Here is a 21,926-nt window from a genome sequence, read left to right as displayed (position 1 = left end):
GGAAAGACAGGCACTCTGATATTTTCTTGGAGGAACCAGTGAATCGTTGTAACCATTCTCTTAAACAATGAGGAGTTACATGAGAACTGTTGCTAAACATTTCATTCTTTGACCTAGTGATACCAACACTAAGTTTCTTTGTCAGAGAGGTTGTGGATAGAAAGGTTTCATATGTACCAAAATATTCATAGAAGCATTTTTTTATAATAGCAAAATTAGCTCTTTCACTCTGAGAAATGGAGAAATATAGAGATAGAAATTTATATCCACTACATGTGAATGAAAAAAGCAGAACTAAAAATACTATATATAATACACTATGATTATAAAAATATGAACAAAACAACATGAAAATATAGCAAAACAAGTTAATTAGAATGATTATTCTTGTTCCCAAAGAGAAAAATGATGAAAGATTGGTAGCAAGACCATGGGATACACACATGTATTGCTGCATATTCTGTATTAAAGTTATATTTTATTTATATTTATTTATTTTACATACATTTAAATATATGATCATATATTTAAATACAAATAGCTATATATTGTTTTCTTTATTTCGAAGGTGGAACATCTAGTCATATATTTAAAACTAGAAAGGACTACAGAAGCCATTAGTCTAACCCCCTATCATTTTACAAATGAGAAAACTGAAGCTCCAAGAGATTAAGTGACTTTTAAGTTACACCAGGATGGAGCATTTCAGCCCATTTCCTCTGACTGAAGAGTCAGCCCAGAGTTCTTCCAATGTGTGCTGATGGAGGTGAGAGAGGTTAATATGTTAGGGTCAGGACTTCAGGAAATGAAGGTGGCATAAAAACTTGTTAGCATCAGTAAAATAGAATCTAGGTAAACCTTAGCAATAGAATTCTCTTGATATTCCATTGGATTAACTTTGTCCAAAAGTTATAGAATCAAGCTGGCATGACCTGTTCTTGTGATTGCTCTTTCCTTTTCTAGATGTTCATTTACTCATTATGATAATAATATATGTTTGAACATTTTGCTAAAAATTAAATTTACTTTATTGGCTTATAAATTTACTATCAGCTCTTTTAATTCCATGGGTGGGAGAGGAATCCAGAGAGTTTCCCTTCTTCAATCCTGCTTTATTTCTCCTTTTCTCCAGTATTTTTTTACCTTAATTTTTTTCCTACTATAAAATTGACAGATACTGACAAAAACGCATTTCCATATACAAAGATCAGAAAAAGAGGCTTGAACACCAAACAGTGAAAATCTATTATGTATAGATTGGTGTTTTCTTTTTTTAAAAAAATATAACTGATCCACTTTTCTGAACCCTCTTCTGAACTTCCTTATGCCCTTCTATTTGTGTTTAAGTGTCTTATTGGTTCTCTTTTTTTTGCTTTCTCTGATATCACTATCTCTATCCCTCCTTTTCTTACCCAACTCTTATTCTTCCTATCCCCACAAAACAAAAGCTCTCTTTTGGGAGGAAAAAAAGTATTTACAAAAATGTGTGGATATGTGTTGTTTATAGGTGTTGGGGACATGTGTATAATCAAACAAAACATTCACACATCTGCTGTCTAACAATGTATATTTCAAGCATCTACAGTTCATCACATTTTTGTTACATATATTGTCATTAGTCTTGTGGAGTTACGATTGGTAATTACTAGATCAGAATTTTTATGTCTTTCAAAGTTGTTTTTCTTAATAATAATGCAGTCATATTAACTGACTCCTGATTCTATTGACTCCTCTATACTTCTATCAGTTCATAGAAATCCTCTAAGGTCTCTCGAAATCAATTTTATTATTTTTTATGGCACAATAATGTATTACATTTGTATGCTATAATTTGTTCAACTGCTCCCCCTGCTTTGTTTCCAGTTTTTTTGCTGCAACAGAAAGCGTTGCTTTAAGTATTTTTCTTCATATGAATCTTTTCCTTTTTTCTTTGATCTCATTGCATTATATTCCTTGAGTTGAAAGGGATGTTAGAGCTCATCTAGCCTTACTCCCTCATTTTACAGATAAGAAAACTGTGAGGCCTTTAGAAGTTCAGTGGCTTGTCCAAGTAAAATGACTATAACTTAAACTGAGGTCATCTGACTGCTCTCTTGTGCCCTTTCAATTATGTCCAAGGCTCTTGCTGATAAAAACTTAGAAATCCCATCTATTAGTATTTTCACTATTGGGGTAGAGCTAATCCTGGATTAGGTTAGTTGAACTCAAGGGCAGCTAGTCTCTCTTGGTATTTCCCTATTTATAATGGCTTTCAGTTCCCTTTTAGCTAGTTTCTTTCCTTTTCAGGTTAAAGATAATAATTCTTAACATAAAAAGCCCAACAGAAACAAAATAAGAGCTAAGATAATCTCCATAATCATTGTTCCATCAATCCTGAGAACTTTTACTGCTTCTTTGAGCTGCTTCTGCCTTTTCTTCCATTCTTTATGTGCTTTATTTTATTTTATTTTATTTTATTTTATTTTATTTTATTTTATTTTATTTTATTTTATTTTATTTTATTTTATTTTATTTATTTTTTTAAGAAATCTAAATGGGTTGTTACTTCACATTCAGCCAGTTGGTCAAAAAGCACTTATTGGGGCAGCTAGGTGGTTCAGTGGATAGAGAGTCCAGCCTCAAGACAAGAAAGCATAGTTCAAATCTGGCCGTAGACACTTCCTAGCCATGTGACCCTGGGCAAGTTAACCTCAGTTACTTAGCCCTTACTACTCATCTGCCTTGAAATCCATACTAAGACAGAAAGTAAGAATTTAAAAAAAAAACATTTATTACAGGATCCCTAGTACTGTGCTAAATGATGAGGATTTAGAGACAGGCCAAAAATAATCCCTGCTTAAGGAGCTTATAGTCTTAACTAATATTGTTTAGGCAACTCCTCCTTTTCTTTCTCTTTGGAATTATTTCTCTTTTTCTTTATAATTATTATTATTTTTTTAATCCTTACCTTCCACCTTAGAATCAATAACTATGTATTGGTTCTAAGGCATAAGAGCAATAAGGACTAGGAAATGATAGTTAAGTGACTTGCCCAGGATCACATAGCTAGGAAGTGTCTGAGGTCAAATTTGAACCCGGGACCTTCAATCTCTAGACCTGATTCTCAATTCACTGAGCTTTCCAGCTGCTCCCTATAATTATGTTTTTGAGTATTTTCCATCCTTCCTATACTTCTTTCCCTGTAGACTCTTAAGTCCAGAGGATTCTTTCTTTCCCTGAACTTCCCAATATCTAAGGTGCACATCAGACCATATTCAACTTACTTGTTCTATAACATACCAGGCTTGCCCAGGGCTCCTAAGAGGTTTTATGACTTGTAGTTACATAGCCATTATTTTTCAGAATTGTTACTTTAATTTAGTTCTTCTTGACTTTGAGGGCAATTTGATATTCACTACACTTTGTTTTTTGGTCTTTTGTTTCCATTTTTATTCACCATGCTTTCCTTCACTAGGGTTTCTGGGATTTATTCACATCAGTCTATTTACTGAACAGACAGTTCTGCTCTTCTCCACTAATCCCCTTCTCCCCATCCTTTTCTTAACCTATCCTTTTCCTTTTCCTATTGATGAAATATTTACCTTTACGTTGTTGCTTTACTGTCATATACTGTACCAAATAATGTTAAGTCTTGGTGCACTATGATCCAAATTTGCCAGCTTTCCCTAGGATATCTAGTTTATCAAGATGTTGCGATTTACCTGCATATTTGTTTGTAGACATCTGATTTAGTCTTTCTTCCTGGCACCTTTATAAGATTTTGTCTCCCATGAAATTCACAAAATATTGATAAGAACATATATTTAGAGCTAGAAGGGACCTCAGAGGTTAACTAGTTTAATTTCCACATTTTGCAGGTAAGGATACTGAGGTTTAGAGAGAGGACTTACCCACAGTACCACAGATAGTAAGAAGGTGAGCCAGGTTTTGAACCCAGGTTCTCAGACTCCATTTCCATTGCTCTTTTTACTTCATTTGGCTGCCTATCTGAATTTTTATCCCATTCTTATAGCCTAGCTGGAAAGGGTGAATCAAATAAAGGCAAATTATTTAGATTTAGAAATGTTTGAATGACAGGACCCATATATAGAGCCATCATTACTGTATTGATGTCAACTTAGAAAGCTGTCTTTAATGGTATGAGCTTTTGACTTTCTGCCATTTAATTTTTATCAATAATGATAATTCAATAGATGGCTCATTTACCATTATCAAATTCAGTAATAATGATTTGTATATGGTGCAAAACTAGGGGAGACCACTACATTTTGGGGGATAAGGAACAAGATCTAAAAATATTTTGACCAGCCAGAATGCAGTCCAAATTAAGTAAGGTGGAATTTCTGGGTATCTCTAATGATCTTCTTTCTATATAATGGCTAACCTCTATAGTAGGATTCTTAACCCAATGTCCATAAATTTGTTTTTTTTTTTTAATATTTTTATTACTATGTTTCAAGATAAATGGTTTCCTTTGTAAATCTTGTCTATTTCATGCATTTAACAAAAAATTATTCTGAGAAGAAAAATCTACAGGCTTCACTAGCCTGTCAAAGATGTTCATGACATAAAGATAAGAATCTCTCCTTTATAATAGTTTGCACGTGTTTGTATGTGTGAAATGTCTGTATATACATATAAATATAGATACAGTTATTTAAGCAAAAACTGTACATTTTGACCAGCCCTTGAACATAAGCCCATCCTTCCTCTTATTTTAAGTTATGATATAGAAATACAAATCCCATTATGAGGACTTCCCAAAACTTCCTTTCTCTCTTCACATCTTCTTTCAATCCCTCTAATGGCTTTTGTTTTCAAACAATTAGGCCAGATCCCAAACATTCATTCTTGTTGTTTGTTGCTATATCTCTCAAGTATCTTCAAACTAGAGACTTTTCTCTGTACTTCATAAACAGTGTTCTTCACAGTTTTCTCTCTAAAGCAGATTGGAAGTTCAGATTCTCTTGTCTTAATTCTAGCTTTGCTATTCATACATGTAAATTTGGGGAAGAAAGCTTACCTGAATCCAACTTTTTATTGTATTGAATGTTGTTCATATTTCCCCCAACCAAAGATTATTAATATTGATAAAGAACTTGGCATTACAGGAATAAAATGAAAGTTTGTATATGAAAGTGCATTCAAACTGTAGATCAGTATAGGGGTACAATTTGTTTATTTCATGTTCCTTAGCATGGACACATGCTAAAATGTTTGTTGAATGAATAGTAGTTTCTTAACTTTAAAATGTTAGTTATATTTTGTGTTCTGTTTCCCCCTCATTACTGAAACTATCATCCTCTTTCTAATTAGCATTACTCTCTTTCTAGGCTTTAAAGCAGCAACAGCAAAAGAAGCAGCAGCAGCAACAGCAGCAGGAACAATGTCGAACAAGCATGCCCATCTCCTCTAATCAGCATCTTCTGCTAAAGACAGTCAAAGCAACCAGTGAACCTGTGCCCACTAAACCTGGTAAACAGACTGACATCTTCCTCTGGGGATAGTGTCTTTGTATCTTTTCTTCATATTGCAGTGTCATTTTTCTAGTTTTGAACAATTTTTTTATCTATATTGATATATAATAAATTCCATACTACCTTCCCCTCTTACTCCCCCTCCTCACTCTCTCTGCCCTCCCCTCAACACATACTTCATAACCTCTGTGGAAATTCAAATGAGAAGAAAATCACATGAAGAAAACTTTTAGGTGTTAAACCTTGAAAAAAATTTAAGGAGATATCAGTAGAATGTACATATTATGAAAATGATTACATTGATGCTGTCCTAATAGCCTGGAATCACCTATTTTACTAGGCCTAGGAAACCATCATCTTCATAAGGACTGAACATTTTAGTTTTATATGCATTTAATTTTGAAGTTGGGCTCAGGCCAGATTGAAATTGAGCCCATTTATCTATTCCTCTTTAATTTAGTACCATTGTTATTTTCCTTGACAATAAAAATAATTGTTTTTTCTCAGAGCAAGTTCTGCTTTTGCATTCCTATGGAATGATATAGCCAAGACTTTTCATCATTCAAAATAAAAACTTGCTATGGGTACTGCTTTCATTTTCCCCTTTAAAGGTTATTAGGCTCATAATATGAGCTAACAAGGCTTGCTTCTGCTGTCTTAGGAGTCTTAACTGTAGCCTGGCAGGAAAGTGTGGGTATATAGGCATCGTGGTTAGAGCAATCCCAGAGTGTAGAGGGCTTAAATCACAAAGTATAGTCATTGATTTTCCCTAGCACTGCATTGTATCTTTTATTTGTCTCTTTTTCCAGCTGCGTGGGAAGGAAAACAGTCAGATGGACAATCAAGCAGTCCTCAGAATTCAAATTCTAGCTCCTCTTCTTCAGTTAAAGTTGAAACTCCCCTGCCAGGGTTGGGGAAGAAATCATTTCAGAGATCTGACAGGCTTCATACAAGTGAGTTCTTTCATATTGCAATTTTTTTATACTAATACTATAACTGTAGCCTAAGTGGAAAATTGGAAGGAAACACAGTCCTTATAGGATCATGGGTTAAAAGTTGGAATATACCTTTATAGATAATCTAGTGCTGTCTACCAATTTTTTAAAGCTGTGTTATAGAATAACACAGTTGGAAATAACTTCAGAAAACATCTAGTCTGTTATCTGCTTAAGACACACTGATAAACAGATACACATCCTTTGTTTGAACTTTTCCAAATTCTGATTCAAACAATTTCCCTTCATTAGCTAAACCTATAGACTTGGCTAACCTTTTATCAGGGAGCAGCCTATGCAAGGTTACACTGAAGACCAGTCCCTTGATCAAAAAGCTTTCCCAGGTATCATTCTTTGAATGGGGTCAGAGTTTTTCTTCAATTAATGAGACATATGACTGAAAATGTAATTTCATCTTACCCATATACTTCTTGACAAATTCAAAATAATGGCTGACAGCACATCTTTTGGAAGGAGGGGTGTGAGGGATTAGAACTAGGGATAGCAAAAGGAAAAGGAGTCACAAAAGAGGAATTAATAGTTAGAAAGGGGAGCCTGAACAAAATTTTAAACTACTCCACAAGTTCCATATACACTCTATAATAATTGATGTTTAAAAGTATTGGTCTGTCACACAAAAGGAACTGAATAAGTGATGAGTAGTGCACAAAGGCAAGAAAACCTTCATTAATTTTTTTCTTTCTAAAGAGCTTTAGGTCACAAGTCTTGTGGCCTTCTCTAATGGCTTGGGCCCTCCTTTTCAGCATAATTTTATACTCTTTTCCATTTTACAGGTGATTTACTCTTTCTTAAAAACTCTGTTTCTTCTTTGTCTGCTTATTTTGTTCTATATGCCCAAAAAGCCTTCATTCCTTCAATCCCTCCATGTTTTTATTTCTCCAACAGATATCTTCACTGTTAAGACACAGTTCTACTTCGTTTTACAGCCTGATAACCCTAAGCCAGAATTTTCTCAGCCACCACACCTTATATAGCACTGATTTTTATTTCTTTTTCTCTGGGTACTTATCTCTATCTATTTTGTCTCACAGTCATCTTTGTACCTCTTTGTTAGCAGTAAATTCTTAATAACTGTTGGTTGAATTGAATTTATTAAACAGGAATTGTGGTGGAGATTTTTTTCTTATATTAAACCAAAAATCCAATATTTTTTTAATTGGGGGGAGGAGCTCTTCACACTTCTGTGTGAGAGCTCTTTATTATTATAATATCTGATATGAGCTCATAGATTTATACCCAAAAGGAATCTTTTATAGATGATATTTATAGTGCTTTAAAGGTTTGTAAAGTGCTTTGCATATGTGATTTCATTTTATCCATAGAAGAGTCCTATGAAGTACATACATATTACAGGTCTAGGCCATTCCCATTTTATAAATATGGTAACTGAGATGAACAGATGTAAAGATTTATTCATGGTGACAGAGCTAGTAAATGGTGGCCATAATTAAAATTCAGATCTCTATTAACTTTTAAGTTCAATGGTTGAGATTTTTTGTTTTTAAATTTTTCTAGACTGAAGATGCTACTTTAACTCTTTTTCTACAGGCTGTCCTTCCTCAATTTCTTAGTATTCCTTGTATGGCATCAATTGCAATGACTATTTCCTAGATGAGCTCTAGTTTGTCTTTTTTTAAAATGCAGTCTTAATAAGCTGACCAATAGTGTAAATTGGGCATCTGCTTTTCATTAATTCAGCCTAAAAGAGACTTTCATTTTTAAGAGACCATTTCGCCCTTGAGATCATGTGAACTGCTATCAAGCCAGATTATCTTTGATCCTATATTTGTGGGATTGATCTTTTTAAACCTTAAAGGGAATAGGTGAGATTTATCTCATTTAATGGATTTTTATTTTTGTTTTTATCCCAATATTGCAGTTGGTGATTATCAGTTCTTTTGTATTAGCTTGCCTTTCCAGCTTTTTGTTATGGATCAGTTTTATTAACATGTTGTGTCTTCATTCTGTTGATGATAATGTTGAATGGTGCCAGGTCAAGGACAGAACCATTTGATTTTCAGTATGATACATACAGGAGAGTATATATATAGCATTTGGAAACAAAAGATCTGAGTTTGAATGCTAGTTCTTCTACTTAATTACTTGCGTGATTTTTCATAATCTCTTTAAACAATATATTCTCTAAGGCCTGGCCCTTCTGGCTCTGGAACTGTGAAAACTCCCCTCGGGCCATTATTCCTGGTTCTCATAAAACCTTTCATTATTAATCCTATGTAAAAATTTACTCAACAGTATGACCCTTTGACTACTGCCAGGCCTATACACCAATGAAATCAAAGAAATAAGGGAAGAGTCCTTCACATACAAGAGTATTCAAGCTGGAAACTAAGCTCATCATTTAATGAATGACTGAATAAGTTGTAATATATGAATGTGATGGAATATTATTGTGCTGAAAGAAATGAGAAAATAGATGATTTCAAAAAGACATAGACTTTTATGAACCATTGTAGAGGGAAGGAAGCAGAACCAGAGTAACAATTTAGTAATGCTATAAAATCCATAGTATACAAGGGAATAATTTTGTGAACTTTTGTAGACTGATAAAGAATGAAATTAACAGTCAAGGGAACAATTTATTGAGTAAATACGTTAATAACACAACAGCAATGTTAAAAACAAGCAGCTTTGAAAACCTTAAGAACCATGATCAATTCAAAGACTATTCGTGATATTCAGAGGATGAAACAAACTCTTTATGACAGAGGTGATGGATTTGGGTATAGAATAAGATGTATGTATATACATACAAATGTACATACCTATGCACATACCAAATTACAGCCATTGAAGGAAGTTGTTTGCTTGACTTTGCATATTTATTATTAGAAATTTGTTTTAATTTTCTTCTTCCCCCCCCCAACCCCCAATGGAATGGGATCATATGAGAAAGAAAATAGATTTGTTAATTGTTTTAAATAATGTAGTTGGGGGGTCAGCTGGGTAGCTCAGTGGATTGAGAGCCAGGCCTAGAGATGGGAGGTCCTAGGTTCAAATTTGACCTCAGGCACTTCCCAGCTGTGTGACCCTGGGCAAGTCACTTGACCCCCATTGCCTACCTCTTAGTGCTCTTCTGCCTTGGAACCAATACAAGACATTGATTCCAAGATGGAAGGTAAGAGTTAAAAAAAATAGCGTAGTTGGGATGATATTACAAATGTGAAATGTTGCACGAACTTTCACATAAGATTACTATAGTATTAGTTTTACTTAACTTTTATTTTATCACAAGAGATGTTTCACAAAATGGCAATAATCTATAAATCTTTAACAAAAAAATCCATAAAACTTTTTTTAAATGGTAAATATATAATAATATTAAAATGTCCCTAAAAAAACAATACTTTTAGGACATAGGGCTTAGTTCATCAGATGAGAATGTACCCAATAGAACTGTTAGTTATTACATTTCATCACCTTATCCACCAGATTATTATGAGGCCCTCAAAAGACAAGATATGTTACTTTTTCATTTTCTTTTTCTCTAAGCCTCATTTAAAAATCCTATCATAAAAGGAAATGTGGTCATTTTGATAATCTCTTTAATTTTCAAGATCATGATAACTTTTATCAATCACTAATCTTTATCAATGTAAAAATTAAAATTAATCTCAAATAAAAATATTATATTTTAAGGGATTTATTAATGATCATTAGAAGTAAAGGAATAAAAAGGTAAAAAAAAAGAAAAAAGAAAAAAACAGCCTGTTCAAAATTCCCACTTACTGCTGCCATGGTCATGACAGGAAGCCAAAGAGGCCGAGATCAGCCACTCCACTGCCCAGTATCCTCTGTCTACAGGAAATATGTAATGACAGGAAGTCAGTGGGCTCCCGGGAAATGCAGTTTTTAGGGTAACAAATTTCCAATTACACATTAAATGCTCACAGATATTTGCTTATTTATCAACTAGTTGCTTCTGGGTAGGATTTATTTTAGACTTAAAGCAGGAACTGTGTTGCTAACATATTAAAATCAAATTAATCTAAGTAATAAAATTTGCCCTTCAGTTACATACAAAAATCCATATTGATACTTTATTTGAATATAGCTTATTTCACCTTTAGTGATCACATTGTATATTAGAGCATGAGATGGAAAATGTATGAAAAGGGTTTCTGTAAACTTCCTACAAGGTATTTTGAAAAATTTATAGAAACTTGGAGGACTTTTTCTTCTAGATTTGGGGACAGGTTCCCTGTAATTACTTGGTTAGGGAATTGAAGCTTTGAAAATTAAGTAAATAAGAGGAAAAAGTAGTCATAAAAATGTAAGTGCAAGACATTGTCAGCTACCTGTACTTACTAGAAAATCCACTCCTAGAGGCTTCCCTCATTTAGGAGATGATTGCATTATTACATTGTGAGAGATATGGTAGAAAAGAATGGATACCACCTTTAGAATTGGTTGACCTGAATGAAATCACTCACTGCTCTGTCCCCCCAACTCTGTAAGCTTGGGCACATGGCTTAACTTCTCATGTGCATAATCTGTTATCTGTTACCTAACTCCTAGAGTAATGAAGAGTGGATGTTGTGAATAACATTGTATATGAGTATTAATCAAAGCAGGAAATTCCAAATCCCTTAAGACTAATAAGAAAATGTGAAAAGATCAGAATAAAATGTTCTCTATTTACAGATTTATTGCTTATATTCTTTGTAACATTTTTTTTTAGGGCAACTAAAAAGGACTAAATGTGCTGAAATCGATGTTGAAACACCTGATTCTATCCTTGTTAATACCAATCTGAGAGCTCTAATCAACAAGCACACATTTTCAGTCCTCCCTGGGGACTGCCAACAACGACTTTTGCTTTTGCTTCCAGAAGTGGACCGGCAGGTAGGTGAAGTCAGGTTAAACTTCTTTTCAGGGGCAGCTAGGTAGATAGAGAGCCAACCTGGAGATGGGAGAGCCTGGATTCAAATCTTGCCTCAGTTACTCCCTAGTTGTGTGATCCTAGGCAAGTCACTTAAGCCTACTTGCCTAGCCTTTACTGCTCTTCTGCCTTAGAGTCAATACTTAGTTTGTTTCTAAGATGGAAGGTTAAGATGTTTTTGTTTTTTTTTTTAAACTTCTTTTGCTTTTCCATGGCCTCTCACCACTTACTACTTTTTAAAACCTTGATGGAATTATTTCATTCACTTTTGACATAAATCAGTCTTAGGAGGCATGAAGTACAGTCAGACTGGGAGTTTCCAGACCTGTGTTCAGTTCCTAGCTCTCCTAACTTAAGCTTGGGTGAACTACTAAACCTCTGAATCTGAACTTCTTGGTCTATAAAATGAGTGTTGGACTAGATAAATTCCAGCACTAGATTTATAGTCCTATGATGCAATAATCTCTTATTAATTTCCCTCTTTTAGCTACTTGTGAAGCAGACAAATAATGAAATTGTTTCTATCCTTAAAGAACATCTAGCTTGCTGGCAGGATATGCTTTACACATTTATTATAGTTCTGTGCAAATTTGGTGTGATCTGAGGAGATATGTGGTCACTGCCTTCTTGATTTGCACTCTGGGCCTTTATACAGGAAGGGACTATAATTCCTTGGAATTTCAATTGATACTTCTCCTCAAGGTTTCTCCTCCCTTAGGACCAGAAAAGATACTGTTACTCAGGGTCCCTGATCTCTTGAGGCTAGAGGTGACACTGACTCTTCTACTCTCTCTGAACTAAAAGTGCTTCTCTCTGCCCTAGAACTATAACCCAGAAATGAGTATAAGCAGTTCAGTTGCCAAACACTGCCCTAAATGTAAGCTCCCTCTAATCTCTTTCTGACCAGTTACCATGTGCTCTTATTGTCTCTGGCTTGAAGGCTCCTGAATTTGTTGCTTCTGTTTCTGACACCATTACTTAGTCTCACCATTGGTGTTTCATCCATTGGGCTCTGGACAAGCCTCTTTCCCATGTTACACTTTTATCTTTCCAACTTCCAAAGCTATTTTGGGCTGGAAAAGTGTCTCACTCCAACCTTTTGTTGGCTCTGCCACTCTGGAATTCTGTTTAAGACATTATTTTAAAGGTGTTTGGGGAAAAAAAATAGAGGTGTTTAGAAGAGAATGTTGGGAGAGCTCAGCTTTCTCTACTCTGCCATCTTGTCCTTACCTCTCCCTGTTTGCTGCAACATCCTTTGTTGCCTTTTAGCCTTGCATCTCCAAGTATCTTTCAGAAATCTTGAAATGTATGTCTTGTAGGCATCATAAATTTGTTATATTCAAAATAGAACTCATTTTCTTCCCCCCAGAACCTCCCTCTCTTTCACCTTCCCTTCAATCTTCCTAGACTCTGCAACCTAACAGCCATCTTGGACTCTTCACTGTATCTTCTCCCCATCCCCATATTGAATCTGTTGCCAAGTCTTATTGATTCATACCTTTGCAACCTCTCTCAAATATGATCCCTTCTCTTCTCAGACACTGCCACCACCCTGAAGCAGGCCCTCATTACCTCATACCTGAATTACTGCAGTAACCTGCTGATGGGTCTGCCTGCCTCGAGTCTCCCTGCTCTAGTCCATTCTCCATTCAGTCACTCTTAAGTGATGGTCTAAAGTGCATATCTCTTCATTTCACTCCACTAATCATTAAATTCCATTGGCTTACTGTTGCCTCCAGGATCAAATACATTATGCTCTATTTGACAAAGTCCTATCTGTCTCTTACCTTTCTGGTCTTCTTACACTTTATTCCCCAACTATATTACTACTATTAGATCCAGTGACACTGACCTCCTGGCAATCCCCCAAATAAGACACTCCATTTCTTTGTTCTAGACATTCATTCTCTGGCAAGCCCCATTTCTGGAAAGCTCTTCTTCCTCCACTCACATTGCTTACCTCTCTGGTTTTAAGTCCCAACTAAAATCCCACCATCTATAGGAAGCTTTATATAAGCCCTCTTAATTTGAGTACTTTCCCTCTTTTAATTATTGCCTATTTAGTCTGTACATAGCTTGCTTTCTATATATGTATTTTGCAAGTTGTCTTCCCCATTATAAGCTCCTTGAGGGTAGGAACTTTGATTTACCTCCAGTCCTTAACACAGTCTCCAGCATGTAGTATATACTTAATAAATGTTATTGAATTGAAGTAGACAGATCAGGAATGGCCTCTATATGAATCTTGTAGGAAGCTATCTAAGTACTGTTGAAAAGGGAGTACATTTCAGACATGGAACATATCTGCAAAAAGCTAAGGATTGGAAGATGGAATGTCAAGCAAATCAGCAAGACAGCTCATTAGCTGACAGCAGGAATCAGAAAATTGTTAAGTTTGGCTAAAACACAAGGTATAGGAGAGGGATTAATATATCTGGAAATGTATTCTAGAACTTGAATATAAGAGATTTCAATACCATATACACGAGTTTATCTAATTTTCCTAGAGGCAAAAGGAAAACACTGAAGCTTCTTGAGTTGAGGAGTAATGTGGTAAGACCTTAAATTTAGGACTATCTGTATGGAAAATTGATTTGAAAGGAAATTGATTAGATGCAGGAAGACCAATTAAAATACTAATGTACCAGTTTTAAGGAGTGTTAATGACCTGAACTAGGGTGATGATTATGTAAATGAATAGAGGGGACAAATATGAGAGGCATTATTGTAGTAGAATAGATCAAACTTGGAAGCTGATTGATTATGGAAGGTGAAGGACCCTGGAGGAGTATGCCTGAGTGACTTGAAGGATGATGATACAATAGACAGAAATTGAAACCTTAAGAAATGGGAATGGAGTTGGGGGGGTGGGGGGGGGGAGCAGGATGTGTGTGTGTAGGGTTTGTCAGGTTTGAGTTGCCAATGGAACATCCTCGTGGATATATCCAGTAGGCTACCTGTGATGCAGTCAGAGTTTAGGAGAAAGAAGATACAAATATATGTATGTTTGGGAATCATCTATATCAAGATAATAATTGAACCCTTGGGGGGGATGATAAAGAGATCCAAGAAGGAAAGTATACAGAGAGGAGAGGGCCCAGGCCAGATCCTTGGTGGTGCGTGGGTGGTGGTGGTGGGGGGGGGGCAGGGGGACATAGTTGATGGGACAATACCCCCACCCACTCAGGATCATCATCCAGCAAATGAGCCAAAGAAGGCTTGGTTGAACAGGTAGGAATACTTAGAGAGAATAGTGTTATGGAAACCCAGGAAGGAAAATACCTTTCATCCTTTTTAAAGTCTCATTTAGCTGGGGGAGAGGAGAGAAATTACCAAGAGTAATAATAAATTCTAGTTCCTCCCAGAGGATGTTCTTTGCCCTAAGAGTTCCGTCTTAACCTGAAAGAATTGGAAAGCCTAAGGATTCTAGAGCACTATAAATGCTATTTGAAAATTAATTTGGAGATAATATGTACTCTTACTAGGTGCTGTAATGCTGTAAAACCTCTTCTGTGTATTTGGTGACAGTCCAGGCTCTAGTATGGGTTCCACAACTTTGATTGTTAAAAAAACAAATAAAAAACATTATACTTCTTGGATTCAAATTTCACCAGCCTTGTTGATCTGCCTGACAGAAAACATTTGACATTTACTTTAAAAAATCACTTTTTTTTTTTCCTGAGATTGTAGATCTAGAATGATTGTATTTCTTTAAGTCACAGCTTCAGTCAACCATTAAGAAGCTTTCATTTAGGTTTGTCCCCTGTCTTATTTGGTTCTTTGAAATAAATTCATTTCTAAATCCTTGTATTTGTGAAATGAGTCCCTCTTAAGTATATTTAAAAATCCTATTTTGGGGAATGGATGATAGATAGGATGGCTTGATGAAAAAATCTTATCTGATGGGAGTGTTCACAAAGCCTTTGTTTTTCTCTTTAGTTCCTTTTACATCAGAACTTTTTTTGCATATGTTCCTTTATAACAAAATTATTTCATGTTTTGTCAGGTGTTCTATAATAAAAATATCTTATTGGAGACATTTATCACATTTTATAGCTTATGCTTTTTCTAGTTTCTGTCTCACTTCTAATTACAGTTTGTACTTTAAAGGAAACATTCTTTCAGCAAAGAGCAGTTTAGCTTTTTTCACTTAATTTCAATTCATACACCTCTATCTCTCATCCAAAAGCCTTTGCAAAATGTCACAAGACTAAAACGTTTTTGGAGCCCATAAACTTGAAGAAATAAAGATAATGTATGTATACTACCAGCAGTACCCTTTCTTGGATTAAGAGAACTATATTCACTCTTGAGATACTGATCTCACCTTGCAAATGTTTCTGGTGATATAACTATTGTAATAAAAGGATAAAAGCTATGAACTGTTTTGGTTAGAATAGTATAGGATGATACCTTGGTGGAATGTAGGTCTTCTCTATTTTGGAGTTTGAGAATTTTATTCAAAAGTAATCAGGGTTTTTTTGTTTGTTTTGTTTTGTTTTTGGTTTGTGTTTTCTTTCACAAAATGAGTAATATGGAAATATGTTTTACATGACCGTACATAACCTATATCAAATTGTTTGTCTTCTCAATGAGAGGCAGGGAAGGAGGGAGAGAATTTGGAACTTAAGATTTTAGAAAACAAATGTTAAAAATTTTTTTACATGTAACTCAAAGAAAAGAAAACATAAAAATAAGTAAATAAAACCCAATTGAGAAGAACTTTTTATATTGTAGGTATGTAGGTATATACTTTTAAGGAATTATGCCTGAATTCTGTGTGATGCCGTGCTTATCTTCTATGTAGATATTCCTTCCAAGCCTCATTAAGTACTTGTGTCAGACAGTCAGATTACCATCTCCCTGAGATTATGCCAGAGAGGAACAATGACAAGTTGTACTTGACTCTGTTTAAATAGGCCTTATTAGTTATCAGAAGCCTGTCATTACATGACTTTTTATAGTCGTGTATCAGTTTCTCACTTTATAACTTATTGTTTATTTTCTCAATGTAGCTATTTCTTGATAACTTCATTTCTTTAGGTAAGAAATCCCCCTACAAGATAGGAGGTATGGGTTCTACTGCTCCATCCATTGTCCCTCGTTAACTTTATTTTCACAGGGTAACATTTACAAATATTATCTTCACATCCTTGAGTAGGCCCTATTTTGAGTCTGTTCCATTACAAAGTAATTTGACTTTTTTCTTACAATGTATTGTAATCACATCTTTATTTTCATCATGAAAAGAAGCAAAGTCCTTCTATTATATGAGACTACTACTATATGAGGCTGACTGATTCATTTAGCTGAAGCAACTATATTTAGGCTTTTGCACCCATTTTTGGTTTTACTTAGCTTGCTCTTGAATAGGACCTTATATACATTCAATACTTGGATTTTTGATATGTCTCATATAAAAATGCATTAAATCCTACTCCATGCTAATAAGCCCTTTGCTTAATGCTGAATGTACAGCAATAAGAAAAATTGAAGCAATCCCTGCTGTTACCTAAGAAACTTAAAATCTATTGGAAGAGATAAAATATACATATGTAAATATATGCAGAACATATATGTTTGTGAACATGCATATGCGTAATATTTGTGTTTATGTCTAGTAATTTGGGAAAGATCACTAAAAATTGGTGAGGTTAGGAAGGAAGTGAGGGATTTTCTCAGGCAGAATTAAGGGGAGAGTACATTCTCTTCTTAGGCATGGGGGCTACCTGTGTACAGGAGCAGAGAGTTTGTATTTGGCAATATGGGGACAGTGGGATTTATTAGTAATCAAGTCAGCAAGTCATTTTGGCAGCTGTGTAGGTGATTGCCAGCTCTGGGCTTGTTGGGGTCTGAACACTGAAGTAAATGAATTAGTAAATTGGGGCCAGGCTGGGCAGCTTCACATAGCTCCATTTGTTATGGCAAAGAGGCAAGCTTTTATAATAAGAGAGTTCTCTTAGGTGATTAGATCCATACGTTAAGCTATATGTATACTGGGAGACATCTCTCAGCAAAGATTTTTTGTTTATGGAAGGTTGGTACAAGAGGTCTAAAACTTTCCCAGAGATAAAATAAAAACATTTCTAGAGGCTTGCAGAAACACTCCAGAAGGAGCCTTGAACATGTCCCAAATAAGACACTTGCAGCTTACATTAATAAACAAGGCCTTAGGTTTAGAGAGGACACAGAACCGTCTTCTGTGAGAATTATTCGTGGCTCCTTTCTCCCTGGGTCATACCCCAACATTTATTCATGACTTTTTTCAAACTGGGTCAGACCCTAACAGATGAAGGTTTGAACAAGAGGAAACTTTAGATAGGAAGAACAATTAGGAAGCCATAGCAGTAGTGTTGAGAAAGGGTAGGTAATAACTATAGGAGTAGAAAGAAGGGATTGTCCAAGTTAAATTTGAGGGTTGAAATGTCAACTGTGACAATTGATTGGATAGGTAGGATAAGAAAAAAATCAAGGATAATGCCAAGGTTATATACTTGGAATCCTGGAAGAATATTAGGATTTTTGCTAGAAATAGGTAAGTTTAGTAGAGGTAAAGGATTATAATCATACTAATAATTTCTGTTTTAGATATGGAGAGAGTGATGTTTCTGGGACATTCAGTTTGAAATTTACGATTAGCAATTGGTGACAGTAGGACTAGAGCTAAGGAAATCAAATTTTATGTTTAAGAAATCTACATAGAAACAATAATTAAGGAAGCAGAGCTAAGAGATAAGTATAAAGTGAGTTACCTTCTATCCTCAATGCTACCCTCCCATTTCCCACCCCACATCCCAAAAAGAAAAAAAGAAAAAATTCCTTCAGACATGTTGAAAATGCACTAGGCTAAATTCTGATGGGGATGGGGGTAGGGTCACAAGTCATTCTCCAGCTCAGATCAGCAAAGGGAGACAGATGTTTGGGGTACTGGATCTGGTTAGAGTGCATTATGGGGAACATGCCACTATAAGGAAAAGCTATGTGCCAGAGTAAGAAGAGATCCCAAATTCAGCACAAATTGAACACAGGGGGCTTAAACTTGTTCACAGTGCAGAAACAGGTGCCAACTAGCATTTCTGTCACTCTCTACCCAGTTCTGGATCACAGATCAAAGGCAAACTGAGGACAGGTCTGTCCCTAGAAATGACATACCAGGGTGAGGAAGGTTCCAGGATGTGTGTTTAGAGGAACAAGTTCAGAAGCAAGAAGTGGAGTGAAATTTTAGTTCTGGTCTCCAGGTCAATATGAAGCTTACAGGGCAGGAGTTTAAAGTTCCATCACTCTAAATCAGCAAAGCTCTCTCCACCTGAGTGATCATGGCTGAGTCTAGCAGTAGTTTATCAAAACTTCAAAAAAGCAAGCTCAGAGGCTTATTACATAGACTCAGACTCACACTAGGAATTTGCAGAACTCAAAATAAGAGGCAGTGATTTTGCCCTGGTCATACTACTTTGAGAGCATAGAAAGGTTGCAAATCCCTAGCCTGAGCTGTCACTGCTATCCTGGAATAACAACACTAAGAAAACAGCAGTTGAACTAGCCCAGACATTCCTTCCAGTGGTATGCAGAGCTCAGTCCTCACCTAAGTAGTCTGGAAGAGTGAACAACCTAAAAAAAAAAAAAAGAATCACCATTAAAAGCCATTGTGATGACTAAGATATTAAAGACACAAATCCAGATACAAATCTAAAACATTTGTAAGCAAAGCCTCAAAGAAAAACTCAATTTGAACACAAGTTCTGCTAGCTTCCCTAGAAGAGATGAATGAGAAAAAAAATTATTAAAGAGTTTTAAAAAATGTTTAAGTGAAAAGATAGCACTATAGGAAAAAAATGAAAAAGAAGTAAACAGTATAAAGGACAGAAAATTGGAGAAGAAATTAGGAGTTTGGCAAGGAAAGTAAAAATTTTAGCCAAACAACAAACTCCCTCAAAACTAGAATGAATTTTTAAAAAACTCTTTTGGACAAAAATACCAAAACAAAGTTAAAAGACTAGGAAAAAATAGGGGGAAATGTAAGATATCTCATGACCAAAACAATTGACCTAAAAAAAGAGGTCTAAAAAGCACCTCATTGGTGCAGTGGATCAAGCACCAGACCTGGAGTCAAGAAGACCTGAGTTCAGATCTAGCCTCAGATAATTCTTAGATGTGTACCCTGGGACAAGTAATTTCACTTCTGTTTGCTTCAATTTCTTTATCTATAAGATAGGCATAATATTATTACTTAATTCCCAAGATTGTTATGAGGATAAAATAAGATAACATTTATAAACTTGATATCTGCATAAATGCTAGCCATGATGATAAATAATGTTAAAACCAATTTATTACATGAAAGCCATCACTAAAAAAGAGCCTACACATTATATTTTAAGAAATGATCAAAGAAAACTTCCGGAGATCTCTTAGAACCAGAAGTCAAAACAGAAATCAGAAGAATCCATTGATCACCTCCTAAAAGACACTAAAATGAAAACTGAGAGGAGCATCATAACCAAAATTCATAGCTTTTTGATCAAAGAAAAAATTGCTGCAAACAGGTAGAAAGAAAGAATTTTAAAACTGAGTAATAGGTTCACATATGATTTGGCAGCTGGGTGGCTCAGTGGATTGAGAGCCAGGCCCAGAGGTGGGAGGTCCTGGGTTCAAATCTGGCATCGGACACTTCCTAGCTGTGTAATCCTGGGCAAGTCACTTAGCCCCCATTAGTCTAGCCCCTACTTCTTCTGCCTTGGAACCAATACATGGTATTGATTCTAAGATGGAAGGTAAGGGTTTAAAAAACAAAAAGAAATAGAATATGGTGCTCTAAACAGGCAATCAGGAATAAACTTGCCCAACAAAACTTAAGTATTGTCCTATATAGGAGGGAAAGTATCTTTAATGAAAGAGTATTTCCAAGCATTCCCTATTTAAAAAAACCAAGATGTACAGAAACTTTGAGATGCAAATGCAAGAATAAAAAGAAACACAAAAGAGGTAATTATGAACAAACATTTATAAAATATAGTTTTTTTTATTCTAATATGGGGAGATGATATATGTGTCCCCTCTGATTCCTGTCATCAGGATTTTTACAGGGTATCTAACTAGAAAGTCTGGTAGTGCTTCTGTTGTGTCTTGATCTTAGAAAGTTAGAAAGGGAAAGATACACATGGAGAAGTCTGTATAAACAAGGATAATGAAGTGAGGGGAGCAACTACTACTTGAAATGTACTCTCACCTGAACCAGTTAGAGGAGGGGAGAATCCACACAGGTACAGAAATATATTTCACTCAAAGGGACACTTAGAAGGAAAGGGAGATGGTTTGAGGGGTAGTTAAAGGGAGGGTAGGTTGGTTATAGGAGGGATTAGTACTTAGAAAAAGAACCCAAACGAAAATATTGATTCTGTGTGTACATCTATGCATCTGCATGTGAAACGGAGAGTGTGTGTGAGTGTGTGAGACCAGACAGTTGTAAAACAAAAGGTTGACCATATATTGAGCAAGTTACATCATAGAAAAGTGATAGAATACTACTGTACTATAAGAAATGATGAAAAGAGTACCACCAGAAACCTTTAAAAGACTTAGTGATAGAATCAAGTGAATCAAGTTAATCAAACTAAACAGTTTTTTTAAAGACTAAGGAACTCTGATCAACAATAATGATCACCTAAAATTCCAGAGGCATCAAGATGAAAGAAACATGCTGCCAAACTCCTTACAGAGAGATGAAAAAATTCCATTTACATTGAGACACACACATACTTTTTAAAAAAATTTTTAACATGGCCAGTATGGTAGTTTGTTTTGTTTGATTATACATGTTTATAATGGGTTTTATTTTTCTAGTGGAAATTGGAGGGATGGAAAGCAGGTTATTGCTAATTGATTGAAAAAAAATTTTAATTTAAAATGATAATATTGTGAAAGGAGTGAATGAGAAGAAAAGAGGAGAGAACCCTGAGTATAGCCTTGGTAGTAGTTATTATGGTGGTGGTGGTTGTTAAGTCATGTCTGACTCGATCCCACCTTGCGTTTTCTTGACAGAGATACTGGAGTAGTTTGCCTTTTCCTTCTCCAGCTCATTTGACAGTGAGGAAATAGGGGCAAGTCATTTGCCCAAGGTTAAACAACTAGTAAGTCTCTGGGGCCAGCTTTGGACTTGGAAAAGAGTTCTGACACTAAACCAGTTCTCTGTCTACTATGCCACCTAACTGCCCCTAACCTTGGGATATAGTCACAATTTACAGGGTGTGGTAGCAATAATGACTCCACAAAAGAGACTAAAAATTGGTCAGTCAGGTAGGAGTAGTATCATGAAAATCCATAGAAGAGAAATTGTCCTGAAAGGGAAGGTGGTTAGTAGTGGCCCATGCCATGGAGGTTAAGAAGAATGAAAAGACTTGTCAGATTTGAAAATTAAGAGATCATTGGTATCTTTGGAGAAAGAAAATTTCAGTTGAAGGGATAAGGTTGGAAGTCGGATTGCAAGCAGTTATAAAAGGAGTGTGAGGAGGGTAAATTGAGGCAATAAGCATAGAT

The 21,926-nt window shown here is 35.4% G+C and overlaps 1 protein-coding gene across 2 annotated transcripts in view; it reads left to right on the top strand.

Annotated features, from left to right (window-relative positions):
• The window catches only part of ASXL2 (ASXL transcriptional regulator 2), a 171,056-nt gene that overhangs the window by 130,986 nt on the left and 18,144 nt on the right, over positions 1-21,926 (top strand). For both annotated transcript variants that reach the window (XM_001380127.5, XM_007475944.3), the window contains 3 exons: positions 5,334-5,475; positions 6,287-6,430; positions 11,193-11,356. In XM_001380127.5, the coding sequence (XP_001380164.2) occupies positions 5,334-5,475; positions 6,287-6,430; positions 11,193-11,356 (450 nt within the window). The remainder of the gene's footprint in view (positions 1-5,333; positions 5,476-6,286; positions 6,431-11,192; positions 11,357-21,926) is intronic.

This window comes from Monodelphis domestica, chromosome 1 (genome assembly GCF_027887165.1).
Source record: "Monodelphis domestica isolate mMonDom1 chromosome 1, mMonDom1.pri, whole genome shotgun sequence".
NCBI lineage: Eukaryota > Metazoa > Chordata > Mammalia > Didelphimorphia > Didelphidae > Monodelphis > Monodelphis domestica.
Note: the sequence above shows the minus strand (reverse complement) of the source record. Positions and strands in the feature narration are given on the sequence as shown.